Raw genomic sequence first — 21,373 nt, 5'->3', positions numbered from 1 at the left:
ATCAGCAGCTTTTCAAATTAAGGCTGATGTGGTGAAATTACAAGTTCTTTGCATATAATAATAATAACAGACATATATGAAATAGCTTGTATTTTAACCATTTTAATGTAATTGTATTTACAATATAACTTGACTTGTATAAATATATAACAAACTATTACAATTAGACCAAGTGAAAACATAAATGTGCATTGTATTAATTTAATGCAGAGATACAGGTGTATGATAAATCAAATAATAAATAAATAGGTACAGCGGATTTGAGTATTCACCTGAACAGATTCCAACAAGAACAAACTGGAGACATTTTATTAACACAATTTCTGTGCAGTTTTAGTCTTTTGCGTCTGTTATTCCTCCAGCCGTGATGGCAAAAGTAGCTTCGTTTTCTGGCATGTGTGGGCTGTGGAAAAGCAAAGGATTTCTTTATAATGCAAACATTCAAAGTGAACGATAACCACATCAATCTAAATATACAAATAAATTAAACTAGAAATGTGAAAATGTTTCACTTATGAATTCTGTTTTTTTTAATTCAGAAATATAGTAAAATGTATTATTGTAAGTGAATAAGGTTCCAATTTTTAATAAGGTTCACTTCTGTTTGAAAACATTAGTTAAGTAAAATTCAAAATGTCATTATTTTCTCAAACCTTTTTTAGCTCACAATTGACAATCTTTTTCTACAAATTGTGTAAACAGTTAGAATGGTCATTTAATAATCACCTTTTAATTAGGTTTCTAAGAAACAGGCTTCTATACACATTGCACTGACTGATGCTAAATGATAAAACCTTATTCTAAGCCTAAGGTAAGGCCAGTTTATTATCACATCTCATACACAATAGTAATTCAAAATGTGTTCCATAAACTCTGTATAGAAAATGTAGAGAAAATCCTTAAATTACCTGTCAAATATCTTGGCAATTCTCAGTTCAGCACGGCCTTTCCTCAGGCTGATGCGTGTGGTAGAGGCGTGTGCCAGTATGTGTCCTCCAATGGGCTTTTTAGGATCTGCTTGAAATCTAAGATCATAATAATTCATTTAACATTCATCAACATCTCTTTTTTTCTTATTTGTTCCCCCTACTTACGTCATTCCAGCTCCTGGGTCTGCAGTCATCTGGTTTGTGACAAACACGGCAACATTGTACTCTATATCCCACAAAAAGGTTTATATTTTTATTGATAAAGTGGTGGTGAGAAAACTGAATTTAAGCTTACTTCAGCAGAGAGAAGACTGACTGCCATCATGTTATACTAGTAGTGCTATTCTCAAATATGATGATTTCTACAAACCTTCAGAAATCTTCTGCAGTCTAGAGAGCATTTGTGCAAGCTTCTGCTGTCTCTCTGCCAATTCTCCTCTTCCAGAGAAGTCAACCCGGAACAGAGCCATTATTGAGTCAATTATCTGTGGGAAATTAAATGTTGATGGTCACAAGAATGAAGTGCCAGCATAAAATTATTTTTAAGATTTATATTTTATGTTTTCAAATATTTCCTGAGTGTTCTTTAATGAAAAGATTTTTACAAACATTTTTAAACATACATTTTAATAACTAGTTTGTAGTAACTTTTTTGTCCTCGCGATGATGACAGTACATAATATTTAACTAGTTTTTTTGCAAGATGCTAGTATTCTGCTTAAAGTGCCATTTAAAACCACATGGTGGTTTCGTCTGTACTCAATTGGAAAAAATCGAAATAATATATATAGTCATTCATTCATTTTCTTTTCGGCTTAGTCCCTTTATTAATCTGGAGTCGCCACAGCGGAATGAACCGCCAGATTATCCAGCATATGTTTTACGCAGCAGATGTCCTTCTAGCTGCAACTTATTACTGGGAAACACCAACACACACACTCATTTATACTTATACACTACGGCCAATCTTAGCTTACCCAATTCACCTATAGCGCATGACTTTGGACTGTGGGGGAAACCAAAGCACCCAGAAGAAACCCCACGTAAACACGGGGAGAACATGCAAACTCTACACAGAAATGCCAACTGACCCAGCTGAGGCTCAAACCAGCAACTTTCTTGCTGTGAGGCGACAGCACTAGCCACTGCTCCACCGCGTCGCCCCATATTATAATATATATATATAATAGGTATACCTGTCCAACTGCTCATTAATGCAAATTTCTAATCAGCCAATCACCTGTCAGCAACTCAATGCATTTAAGCATGTAGGCAAGGTCAAGACGATCTGCTGCAGTTCAAACAGAGCATCAGAATGGGGAAGAAGGGTAATTTTAGTGACTGAATGTGGCATGGATGTTAGTGCCAGATGGGCTGGTCTGAGTATTTATTTGTATATAGTCTGAGGAATATTTCCAGTACCATGTTGAATCTATACCACAAAAGATCAAGGCAATTCTGAGGGCAAAAGGGGGTCCAACCTGGTACAAGTAAGGTTTTAAGTGGCCGGTGAGTGTGTGTGTGTGTGTGTATGTATTTTACAGGACTAATAATTTAATAATTTCACCTTCAATTATACATGCAGCATCACCTTTTTTCCTCACAGTCCACAACAATTTATTAAAGGATTCAGTCTCTAAACACTGTGTTATCTGCTCTGATTTGCCAGAAAGTGCACTCTGCTGTGATTGGTCAACAGCTTACATAGAAAAGTAAATTCTCATTACCATAAATGCTATAAACTACTATTTGTGACAAATTTGTTTAAGTTTTGCAAGAGGAAAAACTGTAATTATTGACCAGCTTGAATTATTTTTTTACAAACGGACAATAGCTGCCATTCATGAAACTTCTCAATAATTTGTGTGTTAAATGGAATTTTCAGGAATCTATATTCCAGGTGAGCAATTTATGTGTACCAACTAACAATTTAAAAAATACAATCAGTTTCATTAATCCAAAAACTCTCTTCAGCTCTTTTACACTTAACTATAATAAATGTTTAATAAACTTTAAGTAAAACCTCTAACTAAAAAGTTACCTCAGAAGCTTTACACATTCTTCCATCTCTTACCAGACTCACCAAAAGCTTGAAGACACCACCTTCTTCATGAAACTTGGCTGCAACAAAGTCTAGCAGTTCCATCTGATGCTCACCTCAAAAATTAAAAACAGAGACAGATTTGTAACAAAACACACAACACACATTTTTGGCTCCTCTTTGTCTAGCCAAATAAATTCTCAAGTAAAATGACACACAAAAACTAAACAAAGAAGTAGCAGCTATTCTTACTGGTATACGCACGTGCATAAAGCACATTGTCCAGAACAGCTTCATGATCCACATTGAATCTGTCAGCGATGTCCTTCAGCCTCTCAGGCCGACTGATGTTCACAATTATTAAGGTAAAAAGCTCAGAATGACTTCTCCATATGAAATGGATTTAGTAAAATGAATCACTCCACTACACTTCCTAATCTGTAACCACTACACTTCCTAATCTGTAATTGCCTCTCTGAATATCACACTAATTGTACAAAAAAAAAAAAAAAAAAAATACTAATACTACTAATACTTCCCTTCTTAGACTTTACAGACCTGAAACTTGCTTATAGCACTTATTCATTGTTGCTCTTGGTTGTGTAAATTGCTTCCTTGTCCTCATTTGTAAGTCGCTTTGGATAAAAGCGTCTGCTAAATGACTAAATGTAAATGTAAATGTAAGCAAGCAAATGCACAAATGATACAAGGTGTTTTCGGTATCAATGAAGATGACCTTTCCTCCTGTGTACCCATATTCCCCAGGAAGCTGAGCAGTAACTGAAGGAAAAAAAGAAAACAAAATGATGTGAATGAATGGTCTAAAAATGAGAATTAAATTCCGCATTTAACATTTACACAAGATTCATTCTTACCACACAGAGTATGTGAGAGCTGAGTCTTTCCAGTTCTGAATTCTAAATGAGGCATGGGAAACAATTCACAAAGACAAAAACATATCATTTTGGCAGAAGTGATGTACGGAAAATGCGTAACATATCATTATGGTTTCAAATCAAAACAGCACCCTACCACCAAAAGCCTCGGTGATGGCCATACTCTCCACACCTCCTCCAAGGAGTTTGCTAAAGTAAATATGAATAAACCGTTTCTCATTTCATGTCAACAATGAAAGACTTTCATCGGAAAACATATATAAAACAACATGTTACTGCTTGTACACTGAAAACCTTAATAAGTTGACTGAACTAAATGAATTAAGTAAACTCTTTGCCTCAATTTATTGGAGTTAATGAGTCCTCCAAAACTTGCATATTTCAGTTTATTTACCTTGCCAGTTTTGTAGATTATATTTAAATTGTTCAGTTCTCCACACAAAAACATATTCTAGCCACAAATAAAATTAGGTGTCTAAAAATGTAAGACCTATAAAGCTTCTTACTCAAACTCCAAACTGCCAGTTGTGATGTGAAACACTTGCTTTCTCTTGATGCAGTATTCAGATGCTGTCTGGAATCCGCATGTCTGCATGAATGAACAGAATATATTACATTTACAACCTCCTTGATCGATGAGTAGTTACAAAATACAGCAAAAAATATATAAATCATGTCAACCAACACATCAAATTACCAGCAACTTTCCAGCGGCTTCTTTAATTTTGTCCACTTTAGCTTCAGAAAGTCCCTTTATGTTACAGAGAGCACGGCGTGTGGTCATCTGGATGCCTTTCACCGTACAAATCCCTACAGACTTCAGTTTCTTTATGTCGGCCACGTTCTTCAGAAAGATCATTATGGGTGAGAACCACTTTCATGATCATTTCATAACTTCATAATAACAACATTTTACTTACAATGCCATGCTTCTGCAAGAGCTCAATGTCTTGAAAAAAGGATTCCTGGAAGAGATTTGATAGCAAATGTTCATCACATTACATAGAAACAACAAATAAATAAAAAACAAGTGGGGATTTTCAGATTTAAGTTGAGAAACTGTAGGTTAAAAAATCATGTGCTTGTCAGTTTTGAGAATTTGCGGTTTTCATAAAGTGTTTATCAGTCTTATGTAAAGATAACAGCCAAAATACAATGTGAGTGTTTCTTTTATCACACATTTTTTTTTCATTGGGCAGTGGATTTCAATTTCAATATTGTCAATCAAAATGAGTTTTCCTCTTCTGTACTGTGCCAAAAATCTCCACTTTAGCAGCATTCATTTTAACCAACTTTAGTTTTATTCATATCTATAATCTGAAGGTTTTAACAGATGGATGTGCTCATAATTAGCCTGATTATAAACAGTATTTTATTCTACAATACTTTATTTTTGTTACTGGTTACAGTCTTTTTCTGAATTATGAAGTGAAAAAAGAGATACCTCTAATATGTATTAATAACGACTATTCCATTTAATGTTTAGGCTGTGTTAGAACTGTACACCACTTTACTGTACAGTTGTATTTTATGGTTTTGACATGAGTGTTTTGCTTTATGCACCATTATGATGTTATATTTTTTATAAACACAAGACCTAACACGGTTAAATAAAAAAACATGTTTTTGCACGATTGTATGGGCTGTGGCTGCCTGAAAATGAATGTAAATCACCTCATCATCTTGGTATCCCGACTCCTCTTCCAAAGTTTGTTCCTCCAAAACTTTCATACTTTGAATGAGACAAAAAGAACGTTTAAGTTATAATAAAATAGGTGTGATTTGGCATGCTATTAACCACGTAATTTGGTAACAAGTTTACCATAAATCATTTAAAACTTGCGGCTAAACCGGCTAATTTACATGTACGTTTTGTTGAAGCGCTGTGATAAAAAAAATGTGTCTTGTTCCTTGTCATAACGTTGTTAATTAATTATTTTTAATTTTTTTAGAACAGAAATTACATTTTACCTGTCGTTTATTCCTGAGAAGAAGCTGAAAGAAATTTCGCGCCACAATCGTATGTTGACACTTTGGCTCGGCGTGCACGCGCATCAGTCCCGCGCCCAAGCAAGCTTGCTACATAAAAAAAAATGTATAATAAATAAATAAATAAATAAATAAATAAATAAATAAATAAATGTCGTTTTAAACTGCTTTTAACACTGTTGTTGTTAAATTGTTAAAATATTTCTGTTTTACCTTTAATGACAAAAATTGACCAAAAACATACAAACTAATTTTTTAGGTTTATTGTTACAGATAAAATGTTACATTTTAATTTGAAACTTGTTTAGGAAAGATTTTATTTCAAAGTTAGGTGATAATTAAACAAACACAACTATAAGCATGAAAATTAAATAAAGGTATGATGACGAATACTTCAGCTTTGCAGCATGTGTGTATTTTTTAGCACTTAAATTATACATAAAGAGGAAATAATCACAACACCAGACACAATAAAGTACATTGTTGAATAAATATATTTTTATTGTTTTCTCATTGTGTTCCATCCTTCTCCATCTCCTCTTCCTCTTTTTTCCTTCTCCCTTTCCTTCAATCCTTTTTCTATTTAAACTTCTCCTCCTCCTTAATCTTGTCATCCACCTCCTCCTTATCCATCGTCTCTTCTTTTTTCCTTTTCTGTCCTTCAATCATTCTTGTCTTTAATCTTCTCCTCGTTAATCGCCATCCACTTCCTCCTTCTCCATCATTCTCCTCCATCTTCTCTTCATCTTTTTCCTTCACCCTCTCCTTCAATCATTCTTCTCTTTAATCTTCTCCTCCTACTTAATCTTGTCATCCACCTCCTCCTTTTCTATCATTGCCTCCTATCTTCCCCTTTTTTTTCTTCTCCCTTTCCCTCCTTTCTTTTTCTTTTTAACCTTCTTCTCCTCCTTAATCTTATCTTCCACCTACTCCTTTCTCAATTATTGTATCCTCCATCTCGTCCTCCTCTTTCTTCCTTCTTCTCCTCCACCTTAATTTTGTCCACTTCCTTCTTCCCCACTGGATCTCCACAGGATGAATCAGGTTGCTGCAGCTTGAGGTCTCCTTCCAGTACAAACCAATCCACTACAAACCCACAGTGCTTTGCAGTGCCGCACAGCTTTATATACAGATTGGAATAAATTATAATTAATTGTTCTACTGTAACTTTTTTTTTAAGAAAAATGACTAAGGATGCATGCAAACTACATAAAAACAAATGTCAGCTGGATAAACTATTTTGAATGCAACAAAAGCTGTTTTATTTGTGAGTCTTAAAAAAATATTTATTCGAAATGTATATATTTGGTGGCAAAGGACTCAAAAAAGGTTTTGGGAAACTCAAACAACAAGAACTGAAATTTATTTACTTCATAAATAAATTTTAAACAAAATATTAAGACAAATATGTACAGTTGAAGTATTTATTAAACCCCCTGAATTAAAAGACCCCCTGGTTATTTTTCCCCCAATTTGTTTAATATAGAGAAGATTCTTTCAGCAGATTTCTAAACATAATAGTTTTAATAATTCATTTCTAATAACTGATTTATTTTATCTTTGCCATGACGGCAGTAAATATTATTTGACTAAATATTTTCAGGACACTTCTAAAGGCTTAACTAGGTTAATTAGGTTAACTAGACAGGTTAGGGTAATTAGGAAAGTTATTGTATAATGATGGTTTGATCTGTAGACTAGAAAAAAATATAGCTTAAAGGGGCGAATACTTTTGACCTTATGGTTTTAATTACTAAACCCTAAAACTGTTTTTATTCTAGCCAAAATAAAACAAATAAGACTTTCTACAGAAGAAAGAAATGCTATCAGACCTACTGTGAAAATTTCTTTGCTCTGTTAAACATCATTTGGGAAATATTTAGGGAATTTCTGACTTTAACTGTAGTTTGCAATTCTTAGGCTACTACTGCATATTGCACATATCAGCAGGTTCTTTTTGCACCGTTCCCGCATGTCTGCAACTCCTGCTGCATCACATCAGGTTATCAGCAGTCAGTCACAGAAACAGAGATATTTGGTCATTTGATGAGTCACACACAAATTCTGATTCAGTTTGCAGTATTTTGCACATTTAACTGTTTTTGCATGGGCAGCAAATGTAAGTTAGACATTACTGTACATGATAAATCAGATTTAACATCCACAAACCAGAACTCCTGTTGTGTTTAAAGCACCCTTATATATAGTTGTACTGTCATCGTGCAGCTATTGTGAATCTAGTAGATATGAATTACGTTTTCCTTTCTGTTCTTTATTTTAAACATGCACTGTTTTGAAAATGTTTTAAACTTGTTAAACTCATTCTTGAGGTGCAGCTGATCACAGAGTTGAAACAGATCTTTTAATCACAGTTTCTCTGCAAATCCGATTCTGTGAACATGTTTATAAGCACTACGATGGAGACATGTTAATGTGCTACAGTCAGTCAATTCGGTGGTTTGGTAAAACCACATTCCTATGTCACGTTCCTATTTTAAAGTCAGAAAAAAAAATATCTTGTTGCATTTATATCACTCTGATGTGAACGTGAACACACTATACCTACACAGAGTTATGCCCAAACAGCATCCAAATGTTGATTTTGCACCATAGGTGCCCTCTTAACTGCAGTTGTTAAAGTACGCTTTTTATTACTTTCTGGCATCTTTTTAGATTACTTCACAAGTTCATTTAACAAAAATACATTTTAAAAAAATATGTCTTTAGTTAATAATCTAATCGTTCTGAATTTTATACGATTTTAGTTGCAAATATTTTTATGTTAGACTGAAGTCAAATCTGCTTTTTGGATCAAAGCAATAATGGAGGGTCTGCCTTGAAATGTTTCATCTTACATTACTTAGTGAGACACGTTTCACCAGTGTAAATAATACAGTTTAGTCACTATGCAATGTAAATTACACAGAAAAGACAACAATGGAGAAGGACTGGTTTTTATTCCTGTAATGTGGAGAAAAATGGATCACTGACTACTGAAAGTAGTTTTTTCTCAAACATTTCACAATGGTTCTGCACACTGTATGGCTTTTGTCTGAGGAATAACATTGCAGAAGCTTTACATGCATGTTATACATGTAAAAGACACTGTTGGTAGTGAATATCTTCTGAAAGTTTAAACATTTCTGAATCATAAACAAGAAACAACCGTAATCTGCAGACGAGAAAATTTCACAATCAACATCGGCCTTGTGTGCCCTCATAAATATTACAGATCTTTCATCACAGTAATAGATTCTCTACAATGTCAGTGCTGATCTGGCATTCCAATGGCCAACAATGCAACGTAAACACCCTCTTAGAAACATAATAAACCTACAAGTCAAAATATTCTCAGACAGCTGCTATAGTCTCTCACTCACAGACATGTTATGAGATAGCTATAATAAAAAAGTAAAAGGTCATAGCTTGGACGTCAGTCTATGCAGAATGTTTTTAGTGAGAAAGGCAGAGAGAGAGGGAAGTCATTAAGATCATTCTCCATTAAACGCTATACAGGGTAATGGCTTCTTGATTTTGGCCAACCACAGCATCTTGTTTTGTGCAGCTCCTGCTCCCTCTCTCTTTCCCCTTCTTCTTCTACTACAACTCACGGATGTTATATTATATATAAATCACAGCTTCCCTGGAGCAGGAGGCATCATTCCTGACATTCCTCCAGACATGCCAGCATTTGGACCCAACAAAATCTAGAAAAAACAGAAAGAAAAGAAATGAGAAAGGCATTCATTCACTTTTCAACCAAAACAAGATACTTTTAGCAGTGATTGTTCTATTATAAGCCATGAACAAAACCAACCAGCTACAAAATAAAAGTTAAATTAAAATGTACAAGAATGTGTTAAAGGGATGCAACAATGAAAAGTCTGTCATCATTAACTCGCCCTTTACTTGTTCTAAACCTGTTTGATTATCTCTCCTCTGTTATATATTAAGATAAGAAATACCGAATTTTGATGTATTAAAGAAAACTGAAAACTGTCAACCATTGACTTCCGTAGTATTTTTATTTCTACTATGGAGGTCAATGGTTACCTGGTTTCAGCTTTCTTCAAAATATCTTCTGTTGTGTTTAACATAGTTAAGAAACGTATAAAGGATGAGAAGCACACGAGGGCGAGTACAAATTAGTACATTTTCAATGACTCAAGTAAAAAAAATGAAGCTCTTTAAATGACGCAATTACATTTTAAAACAACGAAAATATCAGACTTTGAAGTTGTAGGTTTAATCTAGAAGTTGAAGGGTTTATATAAAGAAACAATATATTTCAAATTATACATATATAAAGAAACAATATATTTCAAATTATACATATATAAAGAAACAATATATTTCAAATTATACATATATTTAAGTATTTTGAGACCACAGGGAGACTTTGCTTTGAATCTTTGCTCATTGCTATTTTCTGATTGATGGAATTTTCTGCACAGCATTGTGGGGAATGTAGTTTTTCAGCACAAATTAATTGTTGGACGAATACAAACAAACAGGATAATCAAAAAAGCATACACATTAACAACTTCTAAGAACACAACATGTGTGCCTTTAAAATGTTTGTCAGCAAGTGTTAAAAAGTAAATTTCTTAAATAAAGAAAACTAGTTTGCTTAGACTCCATATAACTCTTTCATTACAAGTTTTGGTGATTACATATTATATATATTATTTGCATGATGCTATCAGCATATTATAACAGCTTGTCACCCAGTGATAAGCACAGTGATTTGACATAATGTTAAAGTGAGCAGCGTTCGTCTAAAAGGTTCATTTGCGTTAGCCCAATGGATATTGGATAAGACGAAATGACCAAGCATCCAGCCACAAATACACAATCTCAAGAAACTCCAAGTGATTTTAGAAGAGAGAAGCTAAAGACCTACAAGTCTATGGATGACAGTTTTGTTCTGCGTGGTCATGTGCAAGAAATAATGCTACATGATTACCAGATTCAACACTATGTAGTGCTAAAAACCGAAGTTCTGCCCAGCCAAAGACAAGGAAAGAAGACAGAATTGTACAAGGACTGGCTTATCATCAACAAGTAAAACTACTGCATTCTGACATGCAGCGGACTTCACCTGTACGACAGAGTATGTGAACTTACACTTTCACGTTTCATTCTTAGCATTCAGTGTTCGCTATTTAATTAACCACATGTAACTGTTTTTGCTGAACTCATTGCTGCAATCAAAAACGAGTAATGTTTATGATTCAGCATAGCGTGAACTCACCTGATATGAAATAAAAACTGCAGAGTCGAGCATTTTTAATAAGGTCCTCAGCTCTTCTGATGGCTGTTAGCCAAAGATGTCTGCGGTTGGCATTAAAAGTAGTGTGGTGTACGATAAAATTTAAGTTTTCTATTTTTGGCCGAATTTGGCATCCAACCGCACAACACAACATGTTTACTGTTGCATCCGGTCTCTTTTTGCAACTGGGAACCCGCATGACGTCATCTGTGACATAGGTTGGCAATTCGTCTATAGTTACTCACCTGTCTCTGCTGTTGTATCTGCTGCTGTTCCAGCTGTAACCTCTCAGTTTCAAAGACAACCGGCAGAACCAGAATCATAAAGGAAGTAGTACCAACCCATAGAGCTGCACGGGAGAAACTATAAAACGTACAGTGAGAAAAATGATGTAGCCTATAAAGATGATTTACAGAGTTAAAAATAATGGTTTTAGGGTAAGACCAATTACCATCAACACACCTGTAAAGTTTTTTGGCTGCAGACAGCGAACAGTGTGCGGAAACTTCAGCTGCCGATCGCACTGAGTCTGGAAACATCTCTGTGAGTCCCCACAACCTCTCCAACATAGTTTCATCCAGCTGGGGAAAAAGTCACATAAGAAAATATTAAAGCCCTAATAAAGTCTTAATCAAATTAGGATGTAGTGAGGGGTAAAGTGAAATGAATGTGAAAACTAAAACATTGTGTAAATATATACCTTGTTTGATAAAAGGTTTATATAAATGGATAAAAAGGATAGCATAATTAATTATAAATATTAAGACAAAAATAAGACAATTTAGTTTTCACATACTAAAAATAGGCATTTTTAAATATATTTTAGTATTAAAATTACATTTAATTCATAGAAGCAGGTAGCCAAATATTTTGATTTCGTTTTATAAACTTACTTTTACCCTTTTAAGTTAGAAACAAACTAAATAGTTCACAATTATTCAATTATGTTCTATATTTATTCAGCATTACATATATGCCTGTATAAAATGAAACAACATTTATTCTCACCAGTAACCAAATAAAAAAATGTAAAATACATGTTATTTTATTACAATTACTAAAAGTATAATCAATGTATTTTCTTTCATCATTAAAACTGAATTACACATAATACATTCTAACTTTCAGGGGACCTACATTTAAGGCTTACACTTCTATCGCTTTGATGCTTAAAAACTCATTTTTGACTCTGACAAATGTACAGCAAAACAATCAGGCCAGTAGCCAGTCTATTGAACGAGGTGGTTTTATTTTTCTCTAAAAGAGCTTTTTGCAGTTATTCTCCTCAATTTCTATAAAAATTATGAGGTTCAAATACTGCATTTTAGTGACATTTAAAGCACAATGCACTTTGCTGCATTGGCTTGTCACATTGTGATCATAACCACACTTTTTGATGCAACAAAAATATTTTCTACAGTTTTGTCAGAGCTTACCATACTATTTTACCACAAAGCGTTAATTTAGAAATGTGCAATTAGCCTGTTTATTGAGCGTCTAAAAGTTATTACAGTTTTATAAATAATGTTATGAGATTAAAATTTTAAATTACGAATTTTGAATACTTTTGAAAGTATGAAAAAGTACTTTTTTTAAAATACAAGATTATCATCATGCATCATAAAAAAACTTATTAGGAATCTGTTCAAACTTTAAAAAAAAACGTTTTGGAAACTTTAGGTACATAAGAAATTGTCAGCTCATTTTTTAGCCAGATTTTTTTTTTTTTTGTATTAAAAGCCTTCTTCTATCGATTGTTTTCACAATTTATGTTGGCATACTGTCAAAAATGGGACAAATTAGCTCATATGGGGGACAAATTCTGGACCTTTTCAGTGGGGGTTTTTCGAACCCCCAGAAATCACCCTGGCTACGGGCCTGACAATATATATATATATATATATATATATATATATATATATATATATATATATATATATATATATATATATTTGAAATAAATTACATAATTATATGTGCTTCCACTTGTGCAGGAACAACCCTTGAAGTAAATGATGTGCTACAAATACGTTACTAAAAGAGCTTAAGCCTCTTGATTTCGTGTCAAGTACGGTCGGTTACATAGCTATATTTAACCAATGCTAACACCAATATAATTTTGTTTCATTCCCATTCATCCTGCCTTTATAATTATAATCATGTCAAAATCCAGAATGAGTCTAATACCTCCTCGTCTTCATCGTCTCCCTCAATCTCGTCTTCGGGCGGTCGCGTCTCCACACGGCCTGAGTCTGGAGAAAGCTCCTGGATCGTAGCCATTTATAAATATGACACTTTCAACTTTAAGCTTTAAATTATAATTGTGAAAAGACCACGGTGGTGTTTCACAGCTTCGCTATGATTTAGACCCAGGCAGCACGCATTGAAACCTGAGGTCACTTCGGTTACATGCGAGACGGATGTACTTCCCCGGTTTCTTGTAAGGAAGCACCACGATATGTTACGACACCTGTCGGCATGGAGGTATTACGGCAGCTCATAATAGAGAAAAAACAGTCCCTGTTTGGTAGTAAATAGTCGACGATGAAATAATGGAAGATTGCTCCTCACTATGACACAATTGCCCGTGGGTTTTAAGTTATTCATCTGAAGGGAAGGAGGAACCCAGATCACGTCAGTTCACCCTTAAAAAAGAGAAATATGCCTACTGAGGGGATTTCAGACACCAGCAACTTTGTGAGAAAAAATAATACGCTGTGACATAATAAAGACAATTAGTAAATATAAATGGATATTACAATCATGAATGAATAGCAAAGCAATAATACACTTGTATTTGATTTTATATTATTTACAGTTTTATAATGTGAGTCTGAATCAGTGGATTAGTTAAATAAGGATGTGTTTCTGCTGAGCACAAATACAGATCATCAGTGTTGGCTAAATTTATTTATTACAATATTAAGTCTCTTTTTTAAAAATATAGCTAATTGTGCTACGAATTAACTTTTAAGGAAAAGTAATACATAGAGTGTATGTATTAAGATAAGGCTTAGATTGTAATATAGGCTATTACTTTTTTACATAACACTGTAGATATATGTGTTATAATCATGATACACTCCAAATATAAATATATTCTAAAGTAGAGTTTGCAGTAATGCCATAGAAGATACATGGTTTCTAAAGAACCTTTAAATGCCATTGTTCTTACATTGTGTTCTTTGTGTGAAAAAAGAAGTTGTATTCATTATTAAGAAACATTTTTAATATCTATAAGGTTACTGAAAACAATAATATCAATAGATAACCAATATCTTTAGAAGAGAAGTCTTTCATTAATATTAAAATATTATTTGTAGGCTGTAGTTTTATCAATTGTTTTATATATGCTTTCTTTTATAGCTTAGATATCATTCTTCAAAATCAATGAAATGCGTCTTTTAAACATTTTAAATTAAAAATTTTAAATGATTTTAAAACTCAAGTATGAGAAAAATAACTTGCATAAAATATGTTTAAGACACAAACACATCACCCGATAAAAGTTTGAAAATATTACAATATTTGTAATGCTTTTGAAAGAGGCATTAAAATAGTTCACAAGACTGCATTTGATCAAGATAATTGTAACATTTTGAAATATATCTTCAATGTAGAATATCCTGTTTTTCATTGTGAATATATTTATTTATCAACAACACTTAATATCAAAAATGACAATGAAAACATTTATTTTTCAAATGTTTTAAATGAGTGGACTGGAGAGCAGCTCATTGGAAAGCCCAGCAAGAAGGTCGCTGGCTCAATCGATTGGTTATAATTTCTTCGTTTTAGTAAAAAAAAAACTATAATATAAAATTTTCTTAGACTTTAAATATAAATGTTGCTGAACTTGAAGGACTACTAGATCACCCAAAGATGAACATTTTTAACTATTTACTCACTATTAGCAAATCGTGTTCAAACTCTTTATGATTTTCTTCTGTTGAACACAAAGGATGATAATTTGAAGAAAGCTGGGGAATTGTAACCATCGTCTTCTTTAGTTGGAAAAACAAATACTATGAAGGTCAATTATTACAAGCTTTTTTAGTTTTCATCAAAATATAATCTTTTGTGTTCAATAGAAGAAATGAACTCATAAAGATTTGAAACAAGTAAAAGGGTGAGTAAATGATGACAGAAATGTCATTTTTGGGTGAACTATCCCTTTAAACGGGTTAATAAAAAAGAAGTTTCACAAGGTTGTTGACTGGTATTTTTGTGTGCTGAGGGCCCGCCCTCATTCTTAAAGCCTTGAGTCATCGTGTGTGTGTTTTTTATGAATGAAAGGATCCAGCCCGCTGATGGTGGACTGATTCCGGGAAAAAAGGCGTTTAGCTCTCCATTCCGTCCAAACACGGCCGTGCTGCGATAACGCGTGTCAGACGAAACACCGGACCAGCGCTGAGAATCGTTAACTGACCCATATTCACCTTCGTGCGAGGTCAGCAAAGACGAGAAATCAACAACAGGCAAGAATTTCTGTTTTTTCTCCTTGTGTCGACATTTGTTTACACTAAGGAAGCGGAGGGGTGTTAGCCTGCTATAGTACATGCCGTCAGTGTTTGTTTTTAACGTTACATACGATATCGATAACGTTATTGTTTAGCTTACATGTTGAAGTTAGATGTTTATTTTACAAATTTTAAACAGTACAAGTATTTCCGAGCGCGTTTAGCCTGTTTTTAACCACGATGTCAGTTGTAGCAACAAGCTAACACGCAACGATAATAAGGAAATAACGTTAGCTGCTTAGATGTCGGTTGAAATCGTTAAAATATACATTTCTTTCAACAAAGCTGCATGTGTTGTATTCAGAAACTTAGCAAAACATCTAAACATGTATATTGTTTTCGACGAGAAACGACTAGTCAGCAAGGTTTTAGTTAGCATTATCTTATGTAATAAACAAATTGTTACGTCGTTACAATTCCTTAATGAGTTCTAAATAGATTTACTACTTTTAAACACTATATTAACTCGTCATTGTATAAGTAAATGTTTATTATAAAGCATATACTTATTTAAGGTATGACGACAGCTCATGACTGTGTTATTGTATATTAAATTGTATCCTGGGGTTTATGTAAGCTACTCTATGTAAGTAACACTATCTTCTGTGTATTAAGCAACTGGGGATTTTATAAATGATGTCTAAGACGAAATGTTATGGGAAAGTGCGGAGCTGTTGTGAGGACAGGAATGGAGGACTTGTGCTGAATCACTGTGACTGTGGAAAAGCTCCGCTCGCGGATGATGATGATAATAGTGATGATGATGATGATGATGAAAGTCGCGCTTCCCACACATGACGGGAAACTCCTGGTCAGCAGCCTTCAGTTTTCCAGCTGGACTTTGACCACATGATTCACTCTCAAGAAAAAAGCGCTACTGTTTATATACGGGAAGCTTTAGTTTAGAGGAATAAAAATATGTTAGGGCGGTTTAAGGTTTTAAAGATGGAGTTCACCACCCACGTTATACACACGCATTGTGTCCGTTTATAAGCAGATAGTTCCCGTCTTGTGGTTTCACTGGGCAGTAAACTGTGCTAACATAGACATATATTAGCAGTCATGACGTCATACACTTGTCTGTGTCCACCAATATGGAGTTTTATAAAAGACTGAAGCCAATAGTGATACAAAGGTTGTGGAGTCCCATTATAAAACTGATTTCAATTATGGAAACATCAGTTTGAATCTACCAATATAGCTGTTGGCTGATGCTGATATTGAGGACGATACACCTGTTTTTGTCAGAAACAATATGGATTTTGGAATGTCCAATGTCATTATTGAGAGCAAGGTGGTGAAAGTAATGAAAACCCCTGGTCAGGTTGATCGATATGATTTCTTGTTTTTGGTGGCTGGTGCAGATATTAAGAGCATAATACACATGTTTGTACTAAAATGGAAGAAGCCATTATAAAACCAACATACATGATACACCTGTTCAGGTTGATGGATGTGATTTATATGGGTGGCTGATGCCAATATTGAGAGCATGCTACTCTAGTCTTGTTTGGGTCAACGCTCCTAAAAATAAAGGTTTTGTTCACATTGATGCCATAGAGCAGAGATGCCCTAAGTACGGCTAGCGGGCCAAAGTTTTCCCATGGTAACCTTTGATTTGTCCCTCAATCCCATCTGAGAAGAGATTTAGACTGATAGGAAGGTTGGGGTGAATGCCTTTAACAGAGCTTGTCATTTCTAATTTGACCTAACCTTTTGTTTGTTTGTTTAATTGTTGAGCTACAAAAAAGACAAATGAAACGAAATGTTTCAGTTAAATCTTGTGCATGAATCAGATGCTTAAATATGTCAATACTGTCACTTAAATATAGAGTGCGATGCACAAGACTCCATTGTGTTATACATGTGTTTGTTAATGTTTTTATTGAAACAGGTTCATTATAAAATGGAATTTTTATTATTAATACGATAAAAGTATTTATTTTTTAATATTAATACATTAGGAAATTATCATTGCGGCTTTAATAGTACTGTATATTTACCTTTGACTCCCCACCCTCAATCAAGTTTGGTTTTTGGCCCTTCAAAAGCAAAATTTTGGGCACCCCTACCATAGAGGAACCATTTTTGGTTCTCCAAAAAAGCTCTTAAAAAAACCATTTTCTTCTTACTATATAAAAAAAAACTTCTGTTAAACAATTCTGTGAAATGTAAATAAATACATTGATAAATGTTTAATTACTAATAATTATTAATGAATAAATACTTACAAAGCTAGAAATAAGTGAAAAACATATGTCAGTGCAAAAAAATTGAACCTGACAGAAAAACAATCTTTAAAATACATTTATATTTCAGACAGAAAGGTTTTATTCTGTAATCCTGAAAAAAGACCGATGTATTGGACACTATTAAATCATCATATCTCTGAGTATCTTGCAAAGCCAACCACTTTTGTTTTAAAGTAACATTTTACTTTAATTTCAGGGTTTAAAGCTTCTAACAAAACAAGTGTCTTAAATTTAATTAATGAACATTTTCCTAAAAGATCTGGGCTGCTAATGTTCTTGTTTTAGATGTGTGTTATAAAAGCGAGGCATTCGTGACTTGCGACAATGTGAATCTAGCCACTTCATTGTGTAAAGCGCAACAGCAGCCTTTGGCATTTTCACCTGATCTTAATCTGCTTATTTGGTATTTACAGGTTTCAGGGACACATAAAACCAGACAATGACTTCAGACGGCAGAGCTAGTAAAGCCCTCAAGGTAAAGATCATTTTAATGAACTCGCTTTTATGAACTTTCATATCCACTTTAAAAGATGTCATTTTTACCACAAATAGTCAAAAACTAAATAATGTGCATTGATTTATGCACTTAATTTACTTTAAACGAGCTGTCAAATATATATATATAGCTTTGTGGTAAAAACAAAAGTGAAAACACTGCATGTGATTTTCTTTCATTTTTGTTATCAGTAATGTACGTGGGCATTTTTGTATTTCATGCATGTTGTTATTTATTGCATTATTTTAGTGCTGTGTGTTACGCTGATGATGTTGTCATTGTATGTTTGACCGATTCATCTTGTAGCTTTCCCTTTGACCACCTTTATTATCATGACTGTTATCAGTAGATTAGAAGGTGAAAAGCATTAACCTTTTATCATTTGATGATTTATACAGTTAAAATATCACATCTAGTAATTCCCAAAACATTTTTAAAATGTTTTTATTTTTTTAAATACATTTTTGCTGACAGCCATAGCTGACATTTTTTCAGGCAAACTTGTCAAAATGGGTTGAAATTTTTAATTTAATAACTTTACAAAGCAGTCATAAATTAAATTTTGTCATCATTTACTCACCCTTCACTTGACACAAACTTATTTGAGCTTTTTTTCCCCCTTTTGAACAGATCTTTTAAAAAAATGTTTAAAACCGGTAACCATTGTCTTCCATAGTATTTGTTTTTTAAAGTATCTTTATTTGTGTTTAACAGAAAAATGAAATAAATAGTTGAAACTAGAGCTGCAAAATATATAATTTCAGCATCAAAATCGCAATGTGCACATCCACAAACTCGCATCGCAAAGAGATGCAATGTCCAGGCTGAATTATAGATGACCAGGAGAGAATTGTATTTAATTACTGTATTTATATAGAAAATGTGCAAAAACATTTATTACTTAGAATTTTAGTCTTGTTTTCAGTCCAAATATCTAGATTTCAAAGTGAAAACAAGATTATTTCACTTACCCCGCAGGCAGATCATTTCCTTAAAACAAGCACAAAACTCTTACTTTTCTCTTACTTCTTCTGGCGGTGAACACTAAACAGTATTTTAACTTGGATTCTTAATATTTTTACTTGGTTTATTAATAGTAATATTTTAACAAAGATTTTTAAAAATATATATTTGGACTAGAAACAAGACAAAATAAAGTAAGAAAATAGTTTTTGTTTTGCTTTGTGATTCTGTACTATGAGACTCCCCAGTAAATGGTCAAATAGAGCTATTCAATCCATCTTGTGAAACTGTATTATTATCCCATTATTTATTGCAGAAAAAAAAATATCGCAGTATTAGATTTTTCCAATATTGTGCAGCACTAGTTACAACTGCTTGAGTAAATAGTCAGTCAATTTAGATTTTTGGGTCAACCATCCTTTAAATATTTTGTATTATTTTATGTAAGTGGATCAAAAATGTTTTTTAAAATTGTCCTAAACCAAGAATGGCTGTTGTTTAATGCTTTTTAGGACAACTTCAATGAAAGTTTAAATGTTGACTACCGTCGTTCGATTCTAAAAACGAAAAAAGGATGAAAACATTTGTACTGGATATTTTTGTAGCATTCTAAAACATCCCTTCTAAACTTGTTTCTGCTATAAAACACTTTTCTTGTCCGGTATTTCAGGTGAAAAGGGAATGCGGAGAGAACATCCCCGTGCTGAGCGACAGCGAGCTCATGTCTCTGTCAGTACGTGAACTCAACATGCACTTACGTGGTTTGTCTCGCGAGGAGGTACAGAAGCTGAAGCAGAGGCGGCGCACGCTAAAGAACCGCGGCTACGCTGCCAGTTGCCGGGTGAAGCGCGTGTCCCAGCGCGAGGCTCTGGAGCAGCAGAAGAAGGAGCTCCAGCAGGAGGTAGAACGGCTCGGGGCAGAGAACGCCGGCATGCGGCGCGAGCTGGAAGGCTTGGGAGCCCGTCTCGCCGCCCTTCAGCGGTTCGCCAGAGGTCTGGAGTCTGGAGGTGGCAGTTTACTGGCAACAACACCCCGTCTGAACACAGCCTCCGTCATCACCATAGTCAAGACCCCACAGCAGGTGCACAATCCTAGAGAAGGAGCATCCTAGAACATCGCCTCACACACACATATATTAGGTACACAGTATGATCGCACAGACAGACAGGACCATGTATACTCACATATACAGGAAGTACAAATTGGGAAAGACAGACTCGCTTATATGTATACAAGTCGTATATTATGTCCAAGAATATTCTCAGTACTGTTGTTGTGGCCTCAAATATAATGACAAGTGTATTCATCTGCACAAAAAGCTATAGGTAATAATAGCGTTATGCTATTTATTCTGCGCATTATTACTGTGGTGACACGTGATCAATAATAGTCGTAAAACTTGTCTTTTTTAATGAGGGACCAACAACATTTCAGAAGCTGTTTCTCTTTTTTTTGCTGGATTATCTCTGTGATTTATGGGAGTAGAAAGTGCAGATCTGTCGATACATGCAATTGATATATTTTAATGTTTGTATTAATAGGACAAATGTTCCAACAGCAGACGTGAAAGCTATTCTATTTGTGTTTGAAACAAAGGTAATTTGTGCTGTGATTGGTCTGAATACTACTTCTAGTTTGGGGTTATTCTTTAATTGTTGTGTTTTGTTTGTTTGTTTGTTTTGTTTTTTTGTCATGTGTTGGTAGGTTCGTAATGGTAAGTTCTACAGCCCCATTATTTGTAATAAGGTTCAGTATGTGTGAGGGTCACATTTGTACTAATATTAGAGCGACTTGTTTGTAGTGGTATTTTTGTATTTAAAACCAAGACCATATATGAATATATATATATATTATTTGCTATTTATGATCAAAAAAAAATGTATCTGAATATTTTGGAAAGCTGGAATATAACAAAAAAGGAAAAGAGAAAGGAAGGGGAATCTGAGGATGATGTGAAAATGGAGGAGAAAGAGGAAGAAGAGCTGACAGAAGGAGAAGTGAGCATTGGCGGTTCA

General features: G+C 34.0%; 3 protein-coding genes and 1 long non-coding RNA gene across 5 annotated transcripts; 2 read left to right on the top strand and 2 right to left on the bottom strand.

Moving 5' to 3' along the window:
- Positions 1 to 82: 82 nt before the first annotated feature.
- dmc1 (DNA meiotic recombinase 1) lies at positions 83 to 6,268 on the bottom strand. 2 transcript variants are annotated; one of them, XM_087275117.1, is made up of 15 exons: positions 6,069 to 6,268; positions 5,838 to 5,945; positions 5,541 to 5,598; positions 4,787 to 4,831; positions 4,564 to 4,710; positions 4,373 to 4,455; positions 4,003 to 4,055; positions 3,846 to 3,887; positions 3,678 to 3,750; positions 3,223 to 3,314; positions 3,013 to 3,086; positions 1,300 to 1,414; positions 1,095 to 1,155; positions 909 to 1,025; positions 83 to 403 (listed from the first exon to the last, which is right to left on the bottom strand). In XM_087275117.1, exons 3-15 carry the CDS (start codon positions 5,595 to 5,597, stop codon positions 334 to 336), a joined length of 1,029 nt encoding a protein of 342 aa, XP_087131243.1. In that variant the 5' UTR covers position 5,598; positions 5,838 to 5,945; positions 6,069 to 6,268; the 3' UTR covers positions 83 to 333.
- On the top strand, positions 3,739 to 9,272 carry LOC147834452 (uncharacterized). Its single transcript, XR_015504079.1, has 2 exons — positions 3,739 to 4,970; positions 5,029 to 9,272. It is a non-coding gene; the product is annotated as an uncharacterized LOC147834452 (long non-coding RNA).
- On the bottom strand, positions 8,794 to 13,569 carry tomm22 (translocase of outer mitochondrial membrane 22 homolog (yeast)). Its single transcript, NM_001001724.2, is given in 4 exon segments — positions 8,794 to 9,562; positions 11,373 to 11,490; positions 11,590 to 11,708; positions 13,315 to 13,569. Coding segments are annotated over 4 exon segments (405 nt in total). The 5' UTR covers positions 13,408 to 13,569; the 3' UTR covers positions 8,794 to 9,487.
- Positions 13,570 to 15,442: 1,873 nt separating this feature from the next.
- maff (MAF bZIP transcription factor F) lies at positions 15,443 to 21,276 on the top strand. Its single transcript, NM_200336.1, is given in 3 exon segments — positions 15,443 to 15,605; positions 18,313 to 18,374; positions 20,029 to 21,276. Coding segments are annotated over 2 exon segments (477 nt in total). The 5' UTR covers positions 15,443 to 15,605; positions 18,313 to 18,338; the 3' UTR covers positions 20,470 to 21,276.
- The last annotated feature ends 97 nt before the right edge of the window (positions 21,277 to 21,373 follow it).

Source organism: Danio rerio, chromosome 12 (assembly GCF_052040795.2).
Source record: "Danio rerio strain M-AB ecotype USA chromosome 12, GRCz13ab, whole genome shotgun sequence".
Taxonomy (NCBI): domain Eukaryota; kingdom Metazoa; phylum Chordata; class Actinopteri; order Cypriniformes; family Danionidae; genus Danio; species Danio rerio.
The sequence above is the reverse complement of the archived record's forward strand: the minus strand, read 5'-3'. Positions and strand labels throughout refer to the sequence as shown.